Below are 20,091 nucleotides of genomic sequence, written 5' to 3'. Positions count from 1 at the left end.
CGGAATTTAAATTCATGTTTATTTTAAAACGTTTTAAAATGATGAAAAATTCGAAAGTGGCTCGCCGAAAAGAAAATGTCGGTCAAATTTTATTGAAATGGGATTTCTAGAACCCTAAGAAGAGACTAAGGATGAAAATTTTGAAATCGAGATCTTTAAAAAAAAAAGTTAGAAATTGGAAGATTAGTTAAAGAAAAGGATTTAGGAGGATTATTTAAAAAACAGGGAATGAGGGGATGGAAGGTGACACGTGGCCCCTTCAGCTGCATGCCAAGGAACCTATCATCATAAGGCTCATATAGCAAATTCCGGAGATAATCAATTGTCTGATGTAGGATCAGCATGAGACGTATCAAGACTGCTCCTCTCTGGTCTTCTTGTATACTCTGACACATTCATACTGACTCGGCTCACTGGTGGAATGTAGAAATCCAAAATCAGAAATGCTTTCAAAGTCTTCAGGGACAGGATCTTGCAAGTCTGAAAGATGGGAGCACTTTCATAATGGCGAACTCTTTCCCTAACCTCTGCAAGGATTTTCACATCTTCCAATTATCCCGTGGTCCCTCCGCAGCTACTTCCTTGCCACCATAGCCCTATGTAAACATAGTTAGGAATCCTTGCTCACTGCACATGTCTTCATGCCCGGAAGAAACTTGCATCCACGGATGGTTTGTGATGAGCATCTCATAAGGTTTTTTCTTGAAGCGGAATGACTGGAATCTGAGGAGTGAACGCCAGGGGTGACTGGGTAGCCCTAGGGCTGTGTTGAGGAGATTGACCCATCATCCCTTCCAAAGCTGCTGGAAAAGTGTAGCTGAACGAATGATAAGAAAAATCACTAACAGCATGATATAGGTCGCCACTGACAGCACTCGGTTGAAGGAATTATGATTTGGTCTATGATTGAAGACTCTATGATGAAAATGGCAATTCCCTTCACAGACATAAACACGCCTTATCCTTCCAGAAAATACTAAACCAACAGTTCCGCTTAATGGATACCCCATTACAAGGCCTTACTCTTCTGGGTAAGGAAACAAAAGGTCCACTGACCATGTACCAACAAAGTATTTCCACTCAATTTATCGGCTACCACTTCTGAAATATTCAGCCTGAACCAAGGTTGTTCATTTTCTCGGTATATTTCTCTTGTAATATGGTCAACATGGAATTCGCTGAAACTGCTTGATTGATCTTCATTAAGTGGAATTAGTGAGCCCAGTGCCAGCAAAATTAGTGTAACACTTGCTGCTAATTGCCTTTGTTCGCGCAACTCCTTTCCTTTTGCAAGTCGTTACTCCCACCTCGAGCCAAGCCAGTCTGGATGTCTCCCCTAATTGAGCATTCAGAATCCTCAAAGCTGTGCTAAAAGTTCCATGCATGATCTTTGCTGATGAGGTATGATTGGGTGCTTGAACAATAACCCAATCAGGCAATGGTGTTGTGGGACCCTGCTTGCTTTGCTTGACCTTGATATTAAGGATGCAATATCTGAGGAAAACACGCTTCATAGCTGAAACAATGTAATCCTTAACAAGTTGACCAGAGAAAATTAGGTACCCATCCTCAAACTTTTCTGACTTGGCACGCTGAATCATGGAGCTTCGCACACACATTAACCCCACGTCCTTTCATTCCGTTTCCCATAACAAACCTCAGAGCACTACAGCGAACCCTCTGAGGAGAAGCATTTGAATTTACCGAAATAGTGCAAAAGATGGATTGGATATAATAGCTTTTAGAACCAAATTTCCCGCATCTGACACCAAAAACTGCACCGGCTTCAATACCAGATTTTGTGTAACTAAGGATCTGATGAAATTGCTGATGATTAACACGAAGTCCTTATGCAATCTTTAATTTCTCCTTGAGAAAATTAGCTTCATTAAGAGACTTGATAGCATGAAACTTTGCATCTTCTGTACAGTTCATGTGGTACACACTGGTCTCCACTGATGGCTTACTGCCTTTTCTCTCACCTTCAACCGTCGCGGACATCACGAACCCTCTGTAGCTGCAGCATGGCCACAACCCTCATATGAAACAGTATCACCAGACATAGCTGGCTGGCGAAGGGTAACATTGCAGATGACACCATTTGCAGAGAGGATGTAAACTGTTCGGGGCCTTCTTTTCAATTCCTCAACCAGTTTGTAAAACGTCCTCTCCTTGCATCAAAAGTCCCGATGACCTTCCAAATTTTACAACTCTGTCTTGTCTCTAGGCTGCTGATGTCTTGGACTTATTACTTGATTATGTCCAAAATCCCAGGCCCAAATCAATGAGAACAGCCCAGATTTTCATTGGGCTTGATGTTTGGTGCACCTGGCTGTATAGAAAAAGTCAGTTCAACCCGCTGAATCACTTCGATGCCTTGAAGACCTTAGCGTGATTGACTTGGCCTTTCCTCAGTAGAGATACCGAGAACAACCTTGGGCTTTGACACATTTCTTTGGGTTTTGGGACTTCTTCTATGAGCAAGGAGGAGGGGAGTACGTGTGCACAGTAGGTGGTGAGAATGAGAATGGGTATGAAAAATGCATGGGGGTATAATGGAAATAGAGTCATGGGTATGATGAAAAAGGTGAGTCACATGGGTGTGCACGGTGCAAAGGCAATGAATATGCCATGCAGGAAGTGTGATAGCTGAACGCATGGTGGTAAGTGTGATGGTGAGCTTGAGGTGGGTTTGATGGCCGTGGATGCATGCATGGGAGTGATGGTATGGGGTGCTGGAAGTGGGCATGGGAATGGTGGTCAATGAGAAGGGTAGTGGGCATGAAGATGAGTATGGAAGATAGAAGGATGAAGGGAAAGTTTAATGGGTATTTCGGTGATAGTGGGTATCAACAATGGATGAAAGCCAAGGTGACTACTGTGGGTCCAGATGATAGCAATATCCCTTTCTTTCAACAAGCCATCAAATACTATCGATGTCATGGTCAGCGCCACCCAGATTTCGACAAAACCAAAACTGAACGAGAGGATAAACAAACACAAGATGCTGACTATGGTATTGCTTCTTGAAGACAACCTCATCAGTCGTTTGTCCGACTTGAAGGACTCAATGTCAGCCTATTTCAGTTTTCATACATCTTGTTTTGGACAGAACAACCGACTGTGCAATGTCATAAATTGCCACTATAACACCGAAGGAACCACCAGTGGAGTTGATGAAGAGCATGACATTCTTGGTGGGGTCCTTTCAAAACCAACTGGAGACATTCAACAGGGAAAAGAGAACTCCACAGAGAGCCACTCCCCTTTGGTTGATATCAAATCTTAGTGCCGGAATAGAGAAGAGAAATGATGCGCAAACCCAATCATGCATTGTCATATTAAGCTTATCATGAAGGTCATCAACGGAAAAATTGAACTCCTCTTACCCTTAGAGATCGTCACCTTCACTTTGAACCTCATAGTAGAATCTCATCACCTAATCATAGTCCCTTCCCATCATATTTGATCTCTGAATGAGTACACAGCCAGACCCAGATCTACTTTCTTACAGCCTTTACATTGAACGAGGCCCAGAAGCAAAGTATTGGACACAACAAAGAAAAATCCATTGAAAAGAACACAAAAGAAAATGAGTAAAGGTGATTTTCAGAGATTTCACTTCATGAGTCATCCGTGAACCCTCTGATTAGGTGAGAAAAAAATCATTTCAAAGGCAGCTATGAGCATTCTCCTAGGTATCTCGGAATAGAAGCAAGGTGCATTAAGATCAACAATGGCAAACATGAGTTCAAGATTATATATCAACAAGCAACAAGTGGCCTTCATCAATCCACCCCAAGCAAACCAACAAATATCCAGATATCAAAAAGAGATATGGAAGAGAGATAAACAGCCAAAAACATCAATATGCCTGTAGTAATCATACCTGAGGGAGTTTTTCTCCAGCAAAGACCAACAGGACTCCAAGTTATCCTGCCTCTTCTGTGAAAGCTCCCTCCTCCTCTCTCTCAAGTTCAAGAAAACCCCAGCAAAGCTATCCTCATTTTCTCCTCAAGAAAACCTCCTCCTCAAAGACCAGAAAAATCCCCCTGGTTTTCTCTCTGAGCTCTTCTCAAGCTGTCAGAAAACTTCTTCTCCTCCTTCAAGCTCCCATCTCTCTCTGTTTTTCTCACCTTCTCCCTAAACTGTCACACAGCTGGCCCCCTCTCTCCCCCTCTCTCTACCCAAAATAACCAAAACAAAAGCTCCTCTCCCAAAAAGTCCTTGAAAACCAGCAAGGAAAACTCTCCCCTGAAAACATCTCCCAGACCAGCACCGAAAAGCTCTCCCTTCTCCTGCAGCTGGCCTCCTCCACTATAACAGAAACGCTCCCCCCCTTAACCGTCTGCAGCTTTTTTTTTTTTTTCAAATCCCCTTTACAGGTGTCAACCATTCAATGGCTCCTTCAACTCCACTACCTGATTCACTGAAGGTCAATTACGGGGTGACACGTGGTTCCTTGAGATTGTGACACCTGTCTAAAATTAGCTGCAGAAAGTGAGCCCCAAATGGGGGTCTACAAATATGCCCCTCTTCGGTAGAGTTCACGAGTGTAAAGAATATGAACACTGAAGTGAAAGGTAAGTGTGAATAGTGAGTGGAATGAAGTGAACTCTACCGAAGAACGAAGGAGACCCCCATAGGGACACTAGTGAGATGTGAACTCACTCAGGCCAAAAAACAAACACAAAGGCTCTAATCCTAAAAGAGAAAGATGTCTCAAAATGCCTCTGAAGCCACACTAAGGATCCAAGCTCCCTCTAAAACGTCTCCAAAAGTGACCCGAAGATCGATGTCAAAGGTAAGTAACGGTCGAACCACCCTGGAGTGCGAACAAGAATGCGTCTAAAGGAGACCGCCCTATGTGGACTACGAGATGAATAGGCGATAAGCACAGGGTAACGAGGTGAGGAGAGTGAGAATAAGTGCAAATCCATGAAGGTAAGATGCGCAATGCCAGTGAATAGGAATGCTAGGAGCTGTGACTCTGCATGACAAGACTGACTCTAAACGCTAAACTAGAAAATAAGAAAATAAAGCTCTGCAAGCCAAACCAAAAAAAGCTAACTCTAAACACTAAACTAGAAAATAAGAAAATAAAGCTCTGCAAGCCAAACCAAAAAAACTAACCCTAAACACTAAACTAGAAGGCCCATAGGTGAAGACCTACGGTGGTGATACAATAAAAATGCCCATAGATGCCAATCTATGGTGGTGAAAATCTCGAAAGCCCAAGGATGAAAATCCATGGTGGTGAAATAACTGAAAGCCCAAGGATGAAAATCCATGGTGGTGATAACTGAAAGCCCAAGGATGAAAATCCATGGTGGTGATAATCTCGAAATGCCCAAGGATGAAAATCCATGGTGGTGATAATCGCAAAAGCCCAGGGATGAAAATCCATGGTGGTGATAAACCTGAAATGCCCATAGATGAAGATCTATGGTGGTGATATAATCTCAAAAGCCCAAGGATGAAAATCCATGGTGGTGATATAATCTCAAGAGCCCAAGGATGAAAATCCATGGTGGTGATAATCTCGAAAGCCCAGGGATGAAAATCCATGGTGGTGATAAACCTTAAATGCCCATAGATGAAGATCTATGGTGGTGAATCTGAAATAAAGGCTCATGGATGAAAATCCATGATGGTGAATCTGAAATAAAAGCTCATGGATGAAAATCCATGATGGTGAATCTGAAATGCCCATAGATGTCCGATCTATGGTGGAGATAATCTCAAAAGCCCAAGGATGAAAATCCATGGTGGTGATAACTGAATGAAGGGGGATGCCCTAGACAAACTAATGGAAGGGATATGTCCTAAACAAGATGACAATAGGGGGATGCCCTAAACAAGGTGACAATAGGGGGATGCCCTAAACAAACTGATGGTAGGGGGATGCCCTAGGTGATAACTCATAAAGATCGGCAAATGGGTCTGACAACCATGAAATCAACACGAGACACGGTAAACCCAACGAGAGAGGGTATGCCCCAGTAGAAAAGCACCAAAGGGGTATGCCCTAGTATAACGACTCACAAAGATCAAGAAGTAGATCGAGTAGTGAGAGAATCTGCAAAAGATCCGATGAACTCAAGGATGGGGGTATGCCCCAGTGTGACGACCCATAAAGATCAAGAAATAGACTGAGCAGTGAGAGAATCTGCAAAATATCCGATGAACTCAAGGATGGGGGTATGCCCCAGTGTAGGGTAGTAACTAACATAAGACACGGAATCTCACCATACAAGACACTCTGGGATATGCTCAATGATGATGCAATGGAAATGATATACATAGCCTCAATGAACAAACGCTAAAACAAGTCCAAACATCACTGAAATCATGCTAACAAAGCAAAACTAAAATAATGGATCAAACAAATGCTGACCAAAACTCTAGGTCTGAAATGGAAGCAAATCAAAACACGACATGTCAACTATCAATATGAGTACATCATCACAAGTGCATCAACAATCTAATAGGTCCTACCATCATGGGAGATGTTGAACCTAATGTCCAAAGGCATGTGAAAACTCAACCAGAAAGCTCAAGACTAGCCCATATCTTCCCCTGATCAAGAGAAAGGGATAAGGTCATGTAAGACGATGAAATATGTGGGCTCAAAAGATGTAAGGCTCTGATAAGATGGGTGCAGCTATACCGGTGCCAAATGTAGGATGTATGGGTGTGTAACAAAGGTAAGTGAATATCTAAATCAAACTAGGTATGCTGAGAAGATTGAGCCCAGGGTGTCAATGACTCTATGATCCATCGAAAACAACAATCATAAACAGGAGGTGGAATATCAATGTCAAGATCAGCAAGGTAGGTATGCCCCAGTGTGAATGCATCATCTCAGAATGGGTAAGCTCTCAATGCAGAATGATCTCTGGAAAGTAAGTGCCCGACATGAACTGTCATCTCACAAAATCTTCATCAATGACGAGTGGGTCATGCCCTAGTGTAAGCATCTCCAAATCAAACATCAATGAGAGGAGTACAACCAATCATACATCATCTGATCAAAGTGAACCTCTGCTCCTCAAAGCCATCGTGGTAATGTGAAGAGAGTATCTGACCTCCTCTAAAGAAAAAGCACGTCCCAATGTGAACTGGTATCTCTAAGATCAACCGCCAATGAAAGGGGTATGCCCTAGTATAGGGCAAACCCTGAAATGACTAAACTCTACTGCATGCACTCATCAGTGCCCGTGTCCTGATCCCATCACCTCAAAAAATATGTCAACAATGATGAGAAGGCTATGCTCCTGTGATCACATCAAATATATCACCCAATCATATCTCGTACTCCAATGTGAAATGAATCTAATCGCCTCCAAGGAACAGCTATACCTAAAAAAACCATCATCGACCGAAAGGGGTATGCCCCTGTGTAAAGTACACCATATGAAATGTGCCAATCATGTCTCATGCTCCAATGTGAAAAAGGACATCTGATATCCTCCAAGGAATGGTCATGGCTCAAAAATCCGTCATCGACTGAGAAGAGTATGCCTCGACATAATGGTCATCCGATAATAAAACTCTCTGATATGGCTATGCCCCAGTGTAAGGTCATACCATAACTCCCGGTCTGTCACAATCAGAATGCTCTCGAATCAATCTCAAGTATCGCTCACATAAGAGCTATCAAACATAATGTGTGATGTCATGGCCTCAGGGTGGTCTTAAGACACGGGACGTAACGTAGGCTAGGGTGATAGGGTGATAGAAATGAAGGGAAACTAGGCCCAAATACCCAATGATCAAAACCCATGCCCTCATGTATAAAATGCAACATGTATAGAAAATATCGTGAGCCATGGACCTGAAGATGCCTACTGTGAACATGGTAACAATGATGATGCAATGAAGAAAAATCGAACTGATGACGAGATGTATAATGATGGTGCGAAGAGGGTATCGAACCCGAAAATGAGGTCACTGTAAGAACGGAATAAGGGGTGAAATAAAAATGATGAATCAGAAGTGAAAACGAGGATGATGATGAAGCATAGAATACGAGAACGAGTAATGATCCACTCAAATCAAATATGAAAGGAGGTCACGTCAATAACGAACACAATGATGGAATGGACAATGACCCAGAGCTCCTAAGAGAAAGCCACTCATCTCGCTCTCAAAACATACAACAAAATGAATACAAAGAATGGAGGGTCTGGGAAAGCTCACATACGAACTCTCGTCAACAAGACATATCCAACAAAGCGACCCTCGAACACTAATATACACATACTCAACGATAGAGAATAATACACACATGTGCCTTTTTTTTTTTTTTTTTTTTTTGTTCTTTTCATTTTTTTTTTTTTCAATTTTTTTTTTTTTTTTTTACATATAGACAAAATGTACATGCTCTGAATGCAAACCAAGAAAGATCTAAAGATGAAGTAAAAATGGGTAAACATAGTCTCAAATGCCAATGTAGCATAAACCCTCTCTAATGATGTGACCCTCTCAAGCCAAGGATCCCTGGATCAACGCCCGTATGATAGATAGTGGAAATGACGTGACTACCCTCCATGTAATGAACTGAGGATGATCACCACTCGAGAGTGGGAGAAAGTGATGCGAAACGAGCAACAAATAGGATAAAGGACACAATCGATGAAGTGTGATGAAAGACAATGATGCAATGATAGGAAAAGATAATGAGAAAGATGCGCCCCTAGGTCCAAGGTTCATGAAACTCCTAAACAATGCATGCATACACTGAAGGGCCCCTATCCCGGTGTAGAAGGTGAGCAAGGCTATAAGAAATAAAAGGCTATGATGCTCATGCGAGGCTCAACGGGCTAGCAATGGTATAGATGTCAATAAAGGTAATAGGGTGTGAGCTAACCGAAATGAAGGCCACCCATCCTACGACCACGGTCTCAAACATCATGCTATCAAGCCCTCAAATGATCAATACTAAAGATCGATGTCCATCTGATATAACCACGTCAACCCTCTAGAATCATCCACCAACCGTACTCCAAATGCAAAGTAAACTGTGATCTCATCAAGCAAGACTGCCCATCACAAGCCAACTCTCATCATACAAGATCAATCTCCGTACTCATGGCAAAATAAGTGACAATCTCATCAAGCAACCAACCAATCCTCATATCGTAAACCATCCAAAGATCATAAGATATCCCTCGCCATGTGAAATCAACCCTGGGCTCAAACTCCTCACACTCTACCTGGTCGGATCAGAGAAAGGATGTGTAAAGCTAGAAAAACCGAGGATGGAAAGGTCATATAATGGTCTCAATGGTGATGCTGTGCAAAGCTCACAATGGATGGATGTAGGTCAAAACAAGAGTCAAGGTGTGGGAAGTGAGCAAGGTACGGCTCTGATCATAAGAAGATGTGTCATAGTCTCGAACTCCCTAACCCAAATCTCCGATCCTAAGCTAATAGGCTCAATATCTCCCATGATAGGTCAAGCCTCAAGACCACAATGTGCAAGTGAAAAGACGCCAGGAGTCAAAAGTATAACACATCATATCACAAAACACAAACACATGTCCATAAAGGAAAATGCATCCAATGGGATAATCCGATGAGTACATCACGCAAAAGAAGGATAACAAAGACAATACTCAAGAATCGAGTTATAGTCTCTAAATGTCAAAAGTAAAACAAGACCAAACAAACAAAAACAAAAACAGTGACTGGTCCTGCCATCACATCTCTGGCCACAGAATGAACAAAATCTGAGTGCCACTATACCAAGGTAAGCCAATCATGAGTCAATCGCCCAAATCAATAAGATCAGGGACTGCTGGTGAATGAGCGTCGGCATGCAAGGCCTGAGCTGAGATAGGAATAGGAAACATATCAGACTGAGGATGCCCAAATGTCCCAGAATCAACAATGTCCTGTATGGCATGTCGTAGAGCAGTGCAACGATCAGTGTGATGCCCTACTGACTGGTGGTACGCACAATATAAATCAAGACGAAACTGTGGAGGCACAGGATCTGGAAGTGCCCTAGGAGCCAGAGGAGCCAAAAATCCCATGGCCTGCAACGTCTCAAAAACCCCGCTCAGGGGTGCGCCCAAATCTAAAAAGTGTCTCCGACATCGTCGATGAGGGGGAAATCGCTCCTGAGGAACTGTGATAACTGGAGGGCCCTGAAATTGGGGCGAAGGTCGTGTCGGCGTAGCCAGTGAAATGGATGAGGAATGTTGCTGGAACACTGAATGTGGGCGAGGTCGTGGATGTGAGGCACCCAAAGTAGCAAACATCGATGGAGTCAAATGTGGCAATGAAGGCATCGCTACTCCTGGAGCTCCTCTCGATGACGATGGATACTCTGACAAAATAAGCTCAATCCTCTCAATCCTCTTCGTCAAATCCGTCATCATCTCATAAAGAGCAGTAAGAGTAATGGGTGTGATCTCGTCCGACATGGTGAACCTCAACTGAAGAAGTCTAATCTCAATGTGCTCTGTATCATAACCATCATACCATCAATATCTGCTCGGGGACCAGTCACGACACTAAAACTGTCCAAGACTCTAAAACAAACACATGCAAAAGACAAAACAAAGCAACACAAGATGCTAACACAAGATAACAACACATAAAATGCATGATATGAAACAATGATAATAATAAAAATAAAAAAAAAGACAAAAACATATACCCAAGAAAACAACAATATCACTAAGTGAAATGAGAGTACATCATGCAAAATAATAGGACAACAAAGGTCTACTCTCGAAGCACAAGGTGCGAACTCAAAACACTAACTATAAAACAAGACTCAAATACAAAATAAAAGAGAACAAAAACTCAAACGACCAACTAACAATGTAGTCCCAAAACACACCAACAAGGTATGCAATATCAAAGTGTCTGGTGAATATCAGTGCCCTAGGTGTCCAAAATGTGATGGTATAAGCCCGAAGGAGGAGGAACTGCATGTGTGGACTAAGCTGGAAAGGAATCAGTAGACATATCTGGACCAAGATCAGTGTCTGTAGTCGATATGGGAAAGCTAACTGCACCACTGTCAATAAGATCCTGTATGGTGTGACGTAGAGAAGCACAATAATCCGTACGGTGGCCTGCCATCTGGTGATATGCACAGAACTCATGAGCACGAAAACGTGGAGGCAAGGTACTCGGGGGTGGCATGGGGGCCAATGGTGCTAAAAAACCAGCAGCTCTGAGTCGCTCAAAAGCTCTATCCAAAGGCATCCTCAAATCAAAATAAGTCCTCTGACGTCGCCGATGGGGACGAAACTGCTCATGTCGTGGGATACTAGGCTGTGGACGCTGAAACTGAAATGAAGGTCGCACCGTGACAGCATGAGGATGCGTAGAAGGGTACAGCTGAACTGGATGAGGATGACGATGCTGTAAAGGTGGGAAATTACTCCTGGGTGTCTGCAATGATCTCACATAGGGATGATAACCAGGTCGTCGATGCTGAAAGTCTGCTGAACATACGTCTCCATAGCTCTCAGATGATCCACCAACTCCCTTCTCCTCAGTATCTGAAGAAGGAATAATATCTAACCATAATCCTTTAGATATGCCATCGTCTACATCAATCAAAGCCTGAACCAATGATCTGAAATCCCGGAATGGGACTCCTGTCAGATGCCGAGCAAACCTAGGATGCAAACTCCTCAAAAACATGCTCATCTGATCTCTCTCGGTAGGTCGCTCAATCATCTCTACAGCCTTCTCCCTCCAACAAGAGATAAAAGAAGAAACCGACTCATCTGATCCCTGTCTAAGAAGCTCAAGCTCTCTACGTGTAATGCTCGTATCACCACTGAATGAATACTGTCTCAAAAACTCCTGTGCTAAGTCCTCCCAAGTTCTCCGACGAGATGACTCTAATGAAGCGTACCATCTCTGTGTCAGGCCGCTCAACAACAATGGGAACAAAGTGAGCAACTGTGCCTCATCTAGACCAAGAGCTCTCATAACTGTGCTATAAAGTCTGAGATGAATACGAGGACATCCAACACCCGTATATCTCTCTATATCCGGCATCCTGAAACCGACTGGCAAAGTGGCCACTGGCACATCGCCAGGGTCATCCCATGAAATCATCTCATCAAGATCTCTCATCCGTCTAATCCTTCGCTCGAGTCTGTCCATACGAGAACGAGGATCCCCAACAATGGTAACTGGTGTGACAATAGGTGGAACGATAGCAGTCCGATCATGTGAAATAGTATGCAAAGTCTGTGTAGCTGGCATCTGAACGGGTATAACAGGTGGCGTCACTATATCAGATGGTGTGTCCTCGAGCACTACATGCCTACTCTGCTGAGTATCCATCCTCTAGCTCAAACTGGTCAATGCCTCCTGAATCGAAACCACAGAAGCGATAAGCTAGCCGATCGAAAATGACTGTGAATCCGTCTATAGCAGCTCAGCAATACGAATCAACCTCTCTCCCACTCAACCCAGGGCACTGAACCAAGACTGGGACCACAAATAACCCCTACAAAAAAACCTAAACACAATGACTCAAACACGACTCATGCAACGACACAAGATGCAACGAACAATGACCAATGCATGATACACTACAACCCAATACATGACAGGGTGCGATACACAATCATATGGTGACAATCAAAATTTGGATATACAATAGAATCTCTAGAGTCACATGAGTGTCCAGTGTGAGATGACTACAAATATGACTAAAGAAATTCTATCGATGATCCAAAAAATGATCGAGGTGTGAAGAAAGTAAATGGGGTGTGAAGAACACTATCACGAGATCGATACTCAATATAGACCAAAATATCCTTGATTCAATCTTCAACTCGAGCTCCATAAGAAAAAAATGATAAGGTGATCAAGGCGAATCTCTCGAAAAATGTGTGAATATGAAAATATGTCTTTCACTTTTCTGTAATGAAAATATGAGCATCAAGTTGAAAATCGAACCAAGGATCAAACAAATGATGAGGTACTGAGCCCGTGATAGGGGTACAATATAAAAAGATGATCAATGAACATATCCCAAAGTATCGAGTGAGTGACAACAAAGTGAAGAGGTGTGCCGAGCCAAGAAATGAGAACGAAAGCCCTAAGGAGAAAACATGCTAAACTCATCGAGTGAAAAACACGAACTAAGATGATAAGATGAAAGGTGATCCAACCGATACTCAAACTCATACCGATCTCCGAGCACTCTCAACTGGAGACTAAAAAGAGGGAATGTCAAATCCGAAGTGTAACCACAAAGGCTCTGAAAGCCCTCAGATGCACCCACGTGTAGGGAGGGAGTCCTAATCGAAGGATCTACGGCTCAACCTACAAGGTGAAGGTGGCTCTAAATGGATATGGGTGGACTTTAAAAGATCCCTAGCAGAAGCGATCATACCCTCCGGCGGTACGCAACCCTCTGCACGCCTCCGAAGAGACGGGGCGCTTCCATGCAAGGTGGTCATCACCTCCACACATGCACTACCTCGACATCCCAGGGGGCTTCCTATGGTGAAATCTCTCAAACTCTCAACGCTCAATGGTCGACTAGAGTGCACAGTGAATGGTGTGGGTGCATCCGAAACCCTAAGAAGCTAAAGCAGGATATGAAACACACTGGCCACACAAATATCCATGAAACCTAGCTCCGGGCTATACATGTCTTCAATGATCGGACTCCTCCCGACATCAGTGTGCCGGTCACCTCCAAGATGCTCCCGTACATCAATATAGCCCGTCGCTAGACCCTACTCCTAAACTCTAGCTCGGTCAGAGAACAAACACACAGAAGGTCTCACGCTTGCAATAGTGAGAGCCGAGATGAAAGAAATGACCGATACCAAGAGAGTTGGAGGTAGGGGGATAGAAGTGAGACCCACATAGACAAACGACATGCAATCAAGTAGAAGAAGGGCAGTCATGCGACATGCAGTCAGGCAGAGTACAGGATATATCACTCATGTATACATACAAGTCGTGACAATCAAGATGAATAGTGATAAAAATACCATGCTCAAAGACGACCAAGATGATATATAAGCCAGAGAATCGACATGTCAAATCGAACTAACAACGAATCCATACATGCAAGGCGATCAGAATAATCATGGCAAATATCAGAATCACTATGCTGAGCGAAATAAGATAGGCAATCAATACAATCAGCATGTCAATATCTCAAACGAATATGGCAATGAAGCACAGAGAAAATACCTATCTCAGAATCCTCTATCAAGAGGAATCAATCATCATAATCAGCATGTCAAATATCTCAAACAAATATATCAATGAAGCATGAAGAAACTGGCTATATCATAATCCCCAATCAAGATAATAGACCTATACGATCAATCATGTCAATGTCCCAAGTGAAAACTCGGGAACTCTCAAAGTGCAATCAAGAGAAGAGTATCCACTGATAGACTCATCAAATGCCACATTTGCTTCATCCTAAGTTCAAGCTTGACCCTCTAAATGGTCCCCAGCGGAGTCGCCATTTTGTGGACCCCGCATTTCGGCTCAATGCTCGAACGCGTTTCCCACTCGATGGCGAGCTCGATTTATATTTGAAAATTTGATTTTATTCATCGTTTGAAAAATGACTTGGAGTCGCCACTTATTTTTGTTTTATTTTTAAAGGGTAAACAAAATAAGAAAGAAAAACCCTAAGTGTGACTCCTGATTTTTGGAAAAAGTGGTCTGTGAAAACCGGATCGGGTTCGGGGGTCAGGTTACTTATCGGGAAGGTACGGTAAAGACCGTAGCACCCCTCTAAGTCCCTAAGTCGGGTCTCTACTAATAAAATGAAGCTGACATGGCAATCAATGAGAAAATCAATGAATACTCGAATCAATCATGCACATATGAGAGTCAGAAAATGCATATAGACTAACCAGAGTAGGAATGAGTGTGTACCTGAGCAGCGAGCTACTATGCGCTATCAAGAAAATGAGATTAGTACAAAACAATGATCATAAGATATAGCATACATGTCACTAAATCGAGCACAAAAGTCATCACATGTCACAATTCATTCAAATTGATTTTTTTTTATTTTAAAGAAAATTCTTTGATGTAGGGCCCCCACCAAAGCCCGTTTATTTTTGCATGAATTAATTCCATAAATTCCATTATTCGGAATTACGGAATTTAAATTCATGTTTATTTTAAAACGTTTTAAAATGATGAAAAATTCGAAAGTGGCTCGCCGAAAAGAAAATGTCGGTCAAATTTTATTGAAATGGGATTTCTAGAACCCTAAGAAGAGACTAAGGATGAAAATTTTGAAATCGAGATCTTTAAAAAAAAAAGTTAGAAATTGGAAGATTAGTTAAAGAAAAGGATTTAGGAGGATTATTTAAAAAACAGGGAATGAGGGGATGGAAGGTGACACGTGGCCCCTTCAGCTGCATGCCAAGGAACCTATCATCATAAGGCTCATATAGCAAATTCCGGAGATAATCAATTGTCTGATGTAGGATCAGCATGAGACGTATCAAGACTGCTCCTCTCTGGTCTTCTTGTATACTCTGACACATTCATACTGACTCGGCTCACTGGTGGAATGTAGAAATCCAAAATCAGAAATGCTTTCAAAGTCTTCAGGGACAGGATCTTGCAAGTCTGAAAGATGGGAGCACTTTCATAATGGCGAACTCTTTCCCTAACCTCTGCAAGGATTTTCACATCTTCCAATTATCCCGTGGTCCCTCCGCAGCTACTTCCTTGCCACCATAGCCCTATGTAAACATAGTTAGGAATCCTTGCTCACTGCACATGTCTTCATGCCCGGAAGAAACTTGCATCCACGGATGGTTTGTGATGAGCATCTCATAAGGTTTTTTCTTGAAGCGGAATGACTGGAATCTGAGGAGTGAACGCCAGGGGTGACTGGGTAGCCCTAGGGCTGTGTTGAGGAGATTGACCCATCATCCCTTCCAAAGCTGCTGGAAAAGTGTAGCTGAACGAATGATAAGAAAAATCACTAACAGCATGATATAGGTCGCCACTGACAGCACTCGGTTGAAGGAATTATGATTTGGTCTATGATTGAAGACTCTATGATGAAAATGGCAATTCCCTTCACAGACATAAACACGCCTTATCCTTCCAGAAAATACTAAACCAACAGTTCCGCTTAATGGATACCCCATTACAAGGCCTTACTCTTCTGGGTAAGGAAACAAAAGGTCCACTGACCATGTACCAACAAAGTATTTCCACTCAATTTATCGGCTACCACTTCTGAAATATTCAGCCTGAACCAAGGTTGTTCATTTTCTCGGTATATTTCTCTTGTAATATGGTCAACATGGAATTCGCTGAAACTGCTTGATTGATCTTCATTAAGTGGAATTAGTGAGCCCAGTGCCAGCAAAATTAGTGTAACACTTGCTGCTAATTGCCTTTGTTCGCGCAACTCCTTTCCTTTTGCAAGTCGTTACTCCCACCTCGAGCCAAGCCAGTCTGGATGTCTCCCCTAATTGAGCATTCAGAATCCTCAAAGCTGTGCTAAAAGTTCCATGCATGATCTTTGCTGATGAGGTATGATTGGGTGCTTGAACAATAACCCAATCAGGCAATGGTGTTGTGGGACCCTGCTTGCTTTGCTTGACCTTGATATTAAGGATGCAATATCTGAGGAAAACACGCTTCATAGCTGAAACAATGTAATCCTTAACAAGTTGACCAGAGAAAATTAGGTACCCATCCTCAAACTTTTCTGACTTGGCACGCTGAATCATGGAGCTTCGCACACACATTAACCCCACGTCCTTTCATTCCGTTTCCCATAACAAACCTCAGAGCACTACAGCGAACCCTCTGAGGAGAAGCATTTGAATTTACCGAAATAGTGCAAAAGATGGATTGGATATAATAGCTTTTAGAACCAAATTTCCCGCATCTGACACCAAAAACTGCACCGGCTTCAATACCAGATTTTGTGTAACTAAGGATCTGATGAAATTGCTGATGATTAACACGAAGTCCTTATGCAATCTTTAATTTCTCCTTGAGAAAATTAGCTTCATTAAGAGACTTGATAGCATGAAACTTTGCATCTTCTGTACAGTTCATGTGGTACACACTGGTCTCCACTGATGGCTTACTGCCTTTTCTCTCACCTTCAACCGTCGCGGACATCACGAACCCTCTGTAGCTGCAGCATGGCCACAACCCTCATATGAAACAGTATCACCAGACATAGCTGGCTGGCGAAGGGTAACATTGCAGATGACACCATTTGCAGAGAGGATGTAAACTGTTCGGGGCCTTCTTTTCAATTCCTCAACCAGTTTGTAAAACGTCCTCTCCTTGCATCAAAAGTCCCGATGACCTTCCAAATTTTACAACTCTGTCTTGTCTCTAGGCTGCTGATGTCTTGGACTTATTACTTGATTATGTCCAAAATCCCAGGCCCAAATCAATGAGAACAGCCCAGATTTTCATTGGGCTTGATGTTTGGTGCACCTGGCTGTATAGAAAAAGTCAGTTCAACCCGCTGAATCACTTCGATGCCTTGAAGACCTTAGCGTGATTGACTTGGCCTTTCCTCAGTAGAGATACCGAGAACAACCTTGGGCTTTGACACATTTCTTTGGGTTTTGGGACTTCTTCTATGAGCAAGGAGGAGGGGAGTACGTGTGCACAGTAGGTGGTGAGAATGAGAATGGGTATGAAAAATGCATGGGGGTATAATGGAAATAGAGTCATGGGTATGATGAAAAAGGTGAGTCACATGGGTGTGCACGGTGCAAAGGCAATGAATATGCCATGCAGGAAGTGTGATAGCTGAACGCATGGTGGTAAGTGTGATGGTGAGCTTGAGGTGGGTTTGATGGCCGTGGATGCATGCATGGGAGTGATGGTATGGGGTGCTGGAAGTGGGCATGGGAATGGTGGTCAATGAGAAGGGTAGTGGGCATGAAGATGAGTATGGAAGATAGAAGGATGAAGGGAAAGTTTAATGGGTATTTCGGTGATAGTGGGTATCAACAATGGATGAAAGCCAAGGTGACTACTGTGGGTCCAGATGATAGCAATATCCCTTTCTTTCAACAAGCCATCAAATACTATCGATGTCATGGTCAGCGCCACCCAGATTTCGACAAAACCAAAACTGAACGAGAGGATAAACAAACACAAGATGCTGACTATGGTATTGCTTCTTGAAGACAACCTCATCAGTCGTTTGTCCGACTTGAAGGACTCAATGTCAGCCTATTTCAGTTTTCATACATCTTGTTTTGGACAGAACAACCGACTGTGCAATGTCATAAATTGCCACTATAACACCGAAGGAACCACCAGTGGAGTTGATGAAGAGCATGACATTCTTGGTGGGGTCCTTTCAAAACCAACTGGAGACATTCAACAGGGAAAAGAGAACTCCACAGAGAGCCACTCCCCTTTGGTTGATATCAAATCTTAGTGCCGGAATAGAGAAGAGAAATGATGCGCAAACCCAATCATGCATTGTCATATTAAGCTTATCATGAAGGTCATCAACGGAAAAATTGAACTCCTCTTACCCTTAGAGATCGTCACCTTCACTTTGAACCTCATAGTAGAATCTCATCACCTAATCATAGTCCCTTCCCATCATATTTGATCTCTGAATGAGTACACAGCCAGACCCAGATCTACTTTCTTACAGCCTTTACATTGAACGAGGCCCAGAAGCAAAGTATTGGACACAACAAAGAAAAATCCATTGAAAAGAACACAAAAGAAAATGAGTAAAGGTGATTTTCAGAGATTTCACTTCATGAGTCATCCGTGAACCCTCTGATTAGGTGAGAAAAAAATCATTTCAAAGGCAGCTATGAGCATTCTCCTAGGTATCTCGGAATAGAAGCAAGGTGCATTAAGATCAACAATGGCAAACATGAGTTCAAGATTATATATCAACAAGCAACAAGTGGCCTTCATCAATCCACCCCAAGCAAACCAACAAATATCCAGATATCAAAAAGAGATATGGAAGAGAGATAAACAGCCAAAAACATCAATATGCCTGTAGTAATCATACCTGAGGGAGTTTTTCTCCAGCAAAGACCAACAGGACTCCAAGTTATCCTGCCTCTTCTGTGAAAGCTCCCTCCTCCTCTCTCTCAAGTTCAAGAAAACCCCAGCAAAGCTATCCTCATTTTCTCCTCAAGAAAACCTCCTCCTCAAAGACCAGAAAAATCCCCCTGGTTTTCTCTCTGAGCTCTTCTCAAGCTGTCAGAAAACTTCTTCTCCTCCTTCAAGCTCCCATCTCTCTCTGTTTTTCTCACCTTCTCCCTAAACTCTCACACAGCTGGCCCCCTCTCTCCCCCTCTCTCTACCCAAAATAACCAAAACAAAAGCTCCTCTCCCAAAAAATCCTTGAAAACCAGCAAGGAAAACTCTCCCCTGAAAACATCTCCCAGACCAGCACCGAAAAGCTCTCCCTTCTCCTGCAGCTGGCCTCCTCCACTATAACAGAAACGCTCCCCCCCTTAACCGTCTGCAGCTTTTTTTTTTTTTTCAAATCCCCTTTACAGGTGTCAACCATTCAATGGCTCCTTCAACTCCACTACCTGATTCACTGAAGGTCAATTACGGGGTGACACGTGGTTCCTTGAGATTGTGACACCTGTCTAAAATTAGCTGCAGAAAGTGAGCCCCAAATGGGGGTCTACAAAATGATAAATTAATTTTAGATAATTTTATTTTATATTATCAAATAAAAGGGTATTTTAGGAAATAATTATTTTATTTATGAAAAAATGTATATATTTTAAAATATTTTAAAATGGTTGAAAATAAATCTGATTTATGAAAATTGAACTTTTTTTTAATATTTTTTTAAATTAGTGATTCAAAACTCGTTGTTCCCTTAGTATTATATATTACCAAGTTTTACTTATTATTATAGAACGTCACAATTATATTTAAATATATATATTTTTTTTCAACAAAATGACTTTAATATTGTATTATTCCTTCTTTTATTAAAATTTTGATTAATTTTCCTGATTTTTTTTTTCAAATTTTCATTGATATTTCCTTTTATTTATATAAAAACCTATATTTTTATCCTTGTACAAGAGTTGAAAACGTACTTGCCAAAAATATTAG

At 42.3% G+C, this 20,091-nt stretch overlaps 1 protein-coding gene across 1 annotated transcript; it reads right to left on the bottom strand.

Annotated features, from left to right (window-relative positions):
• Positions 1 to 9,523: 9,523 nt before the first annotated feature.
• LOC109123449 (uncharacterized) lies at positions 9,524 to 19,633 on the bottom strand. Its single transcript, XM_019223287.2, has 2 exons — positions 19,019 to 19,633; positions 9,524 to 10,471 (listed from the first exon to the last, which is right to left on the bottom strand). Exon 2 carries the CDS (start codon positions 10,431 to 10,433, stop codon positions 9,771 to 9,773), a length of 663 nt encoding a protein of 220 aa, XP_019078832.1. The 5' UTR covers positions 10,434 to 10,471; positions 19,019 to 19,633; the 3' UTR covers positions 9,524 to 9,770.
• Positions 19,634 to 20,091: the final 458 nt, after the last annotated feature.

This window comes from Vitis vinifera, chromosome 12, assembly GCF_030704535.1.
Source record: "Vitis vinifera cultivar Pinot Noir 40024 chromosome 12, ASM3070453v1".
Classification (NCBI taxonomy): Eukaryota; Viridiplantae; Streptophyta; class Magnoliopsida; order Vitales; family Vitaceae; genus Vitis; species Vitis vinifera.
The sequence above is the reverse complement of the archived record's forward strand: the minus strand, read 5'-3'. Positions and strand labels throughout refer to the sequence as shown.

Bases quoted from the DNA above. Each gene is read 5' to 3' on its own strand.
- LOC109123449 (XM_019223287.2), bottom strand. From the start codon at position 10,433: ATGTCGGACGAGATCACACCCATTACTCTTACTGCTCTTTATGAGATG.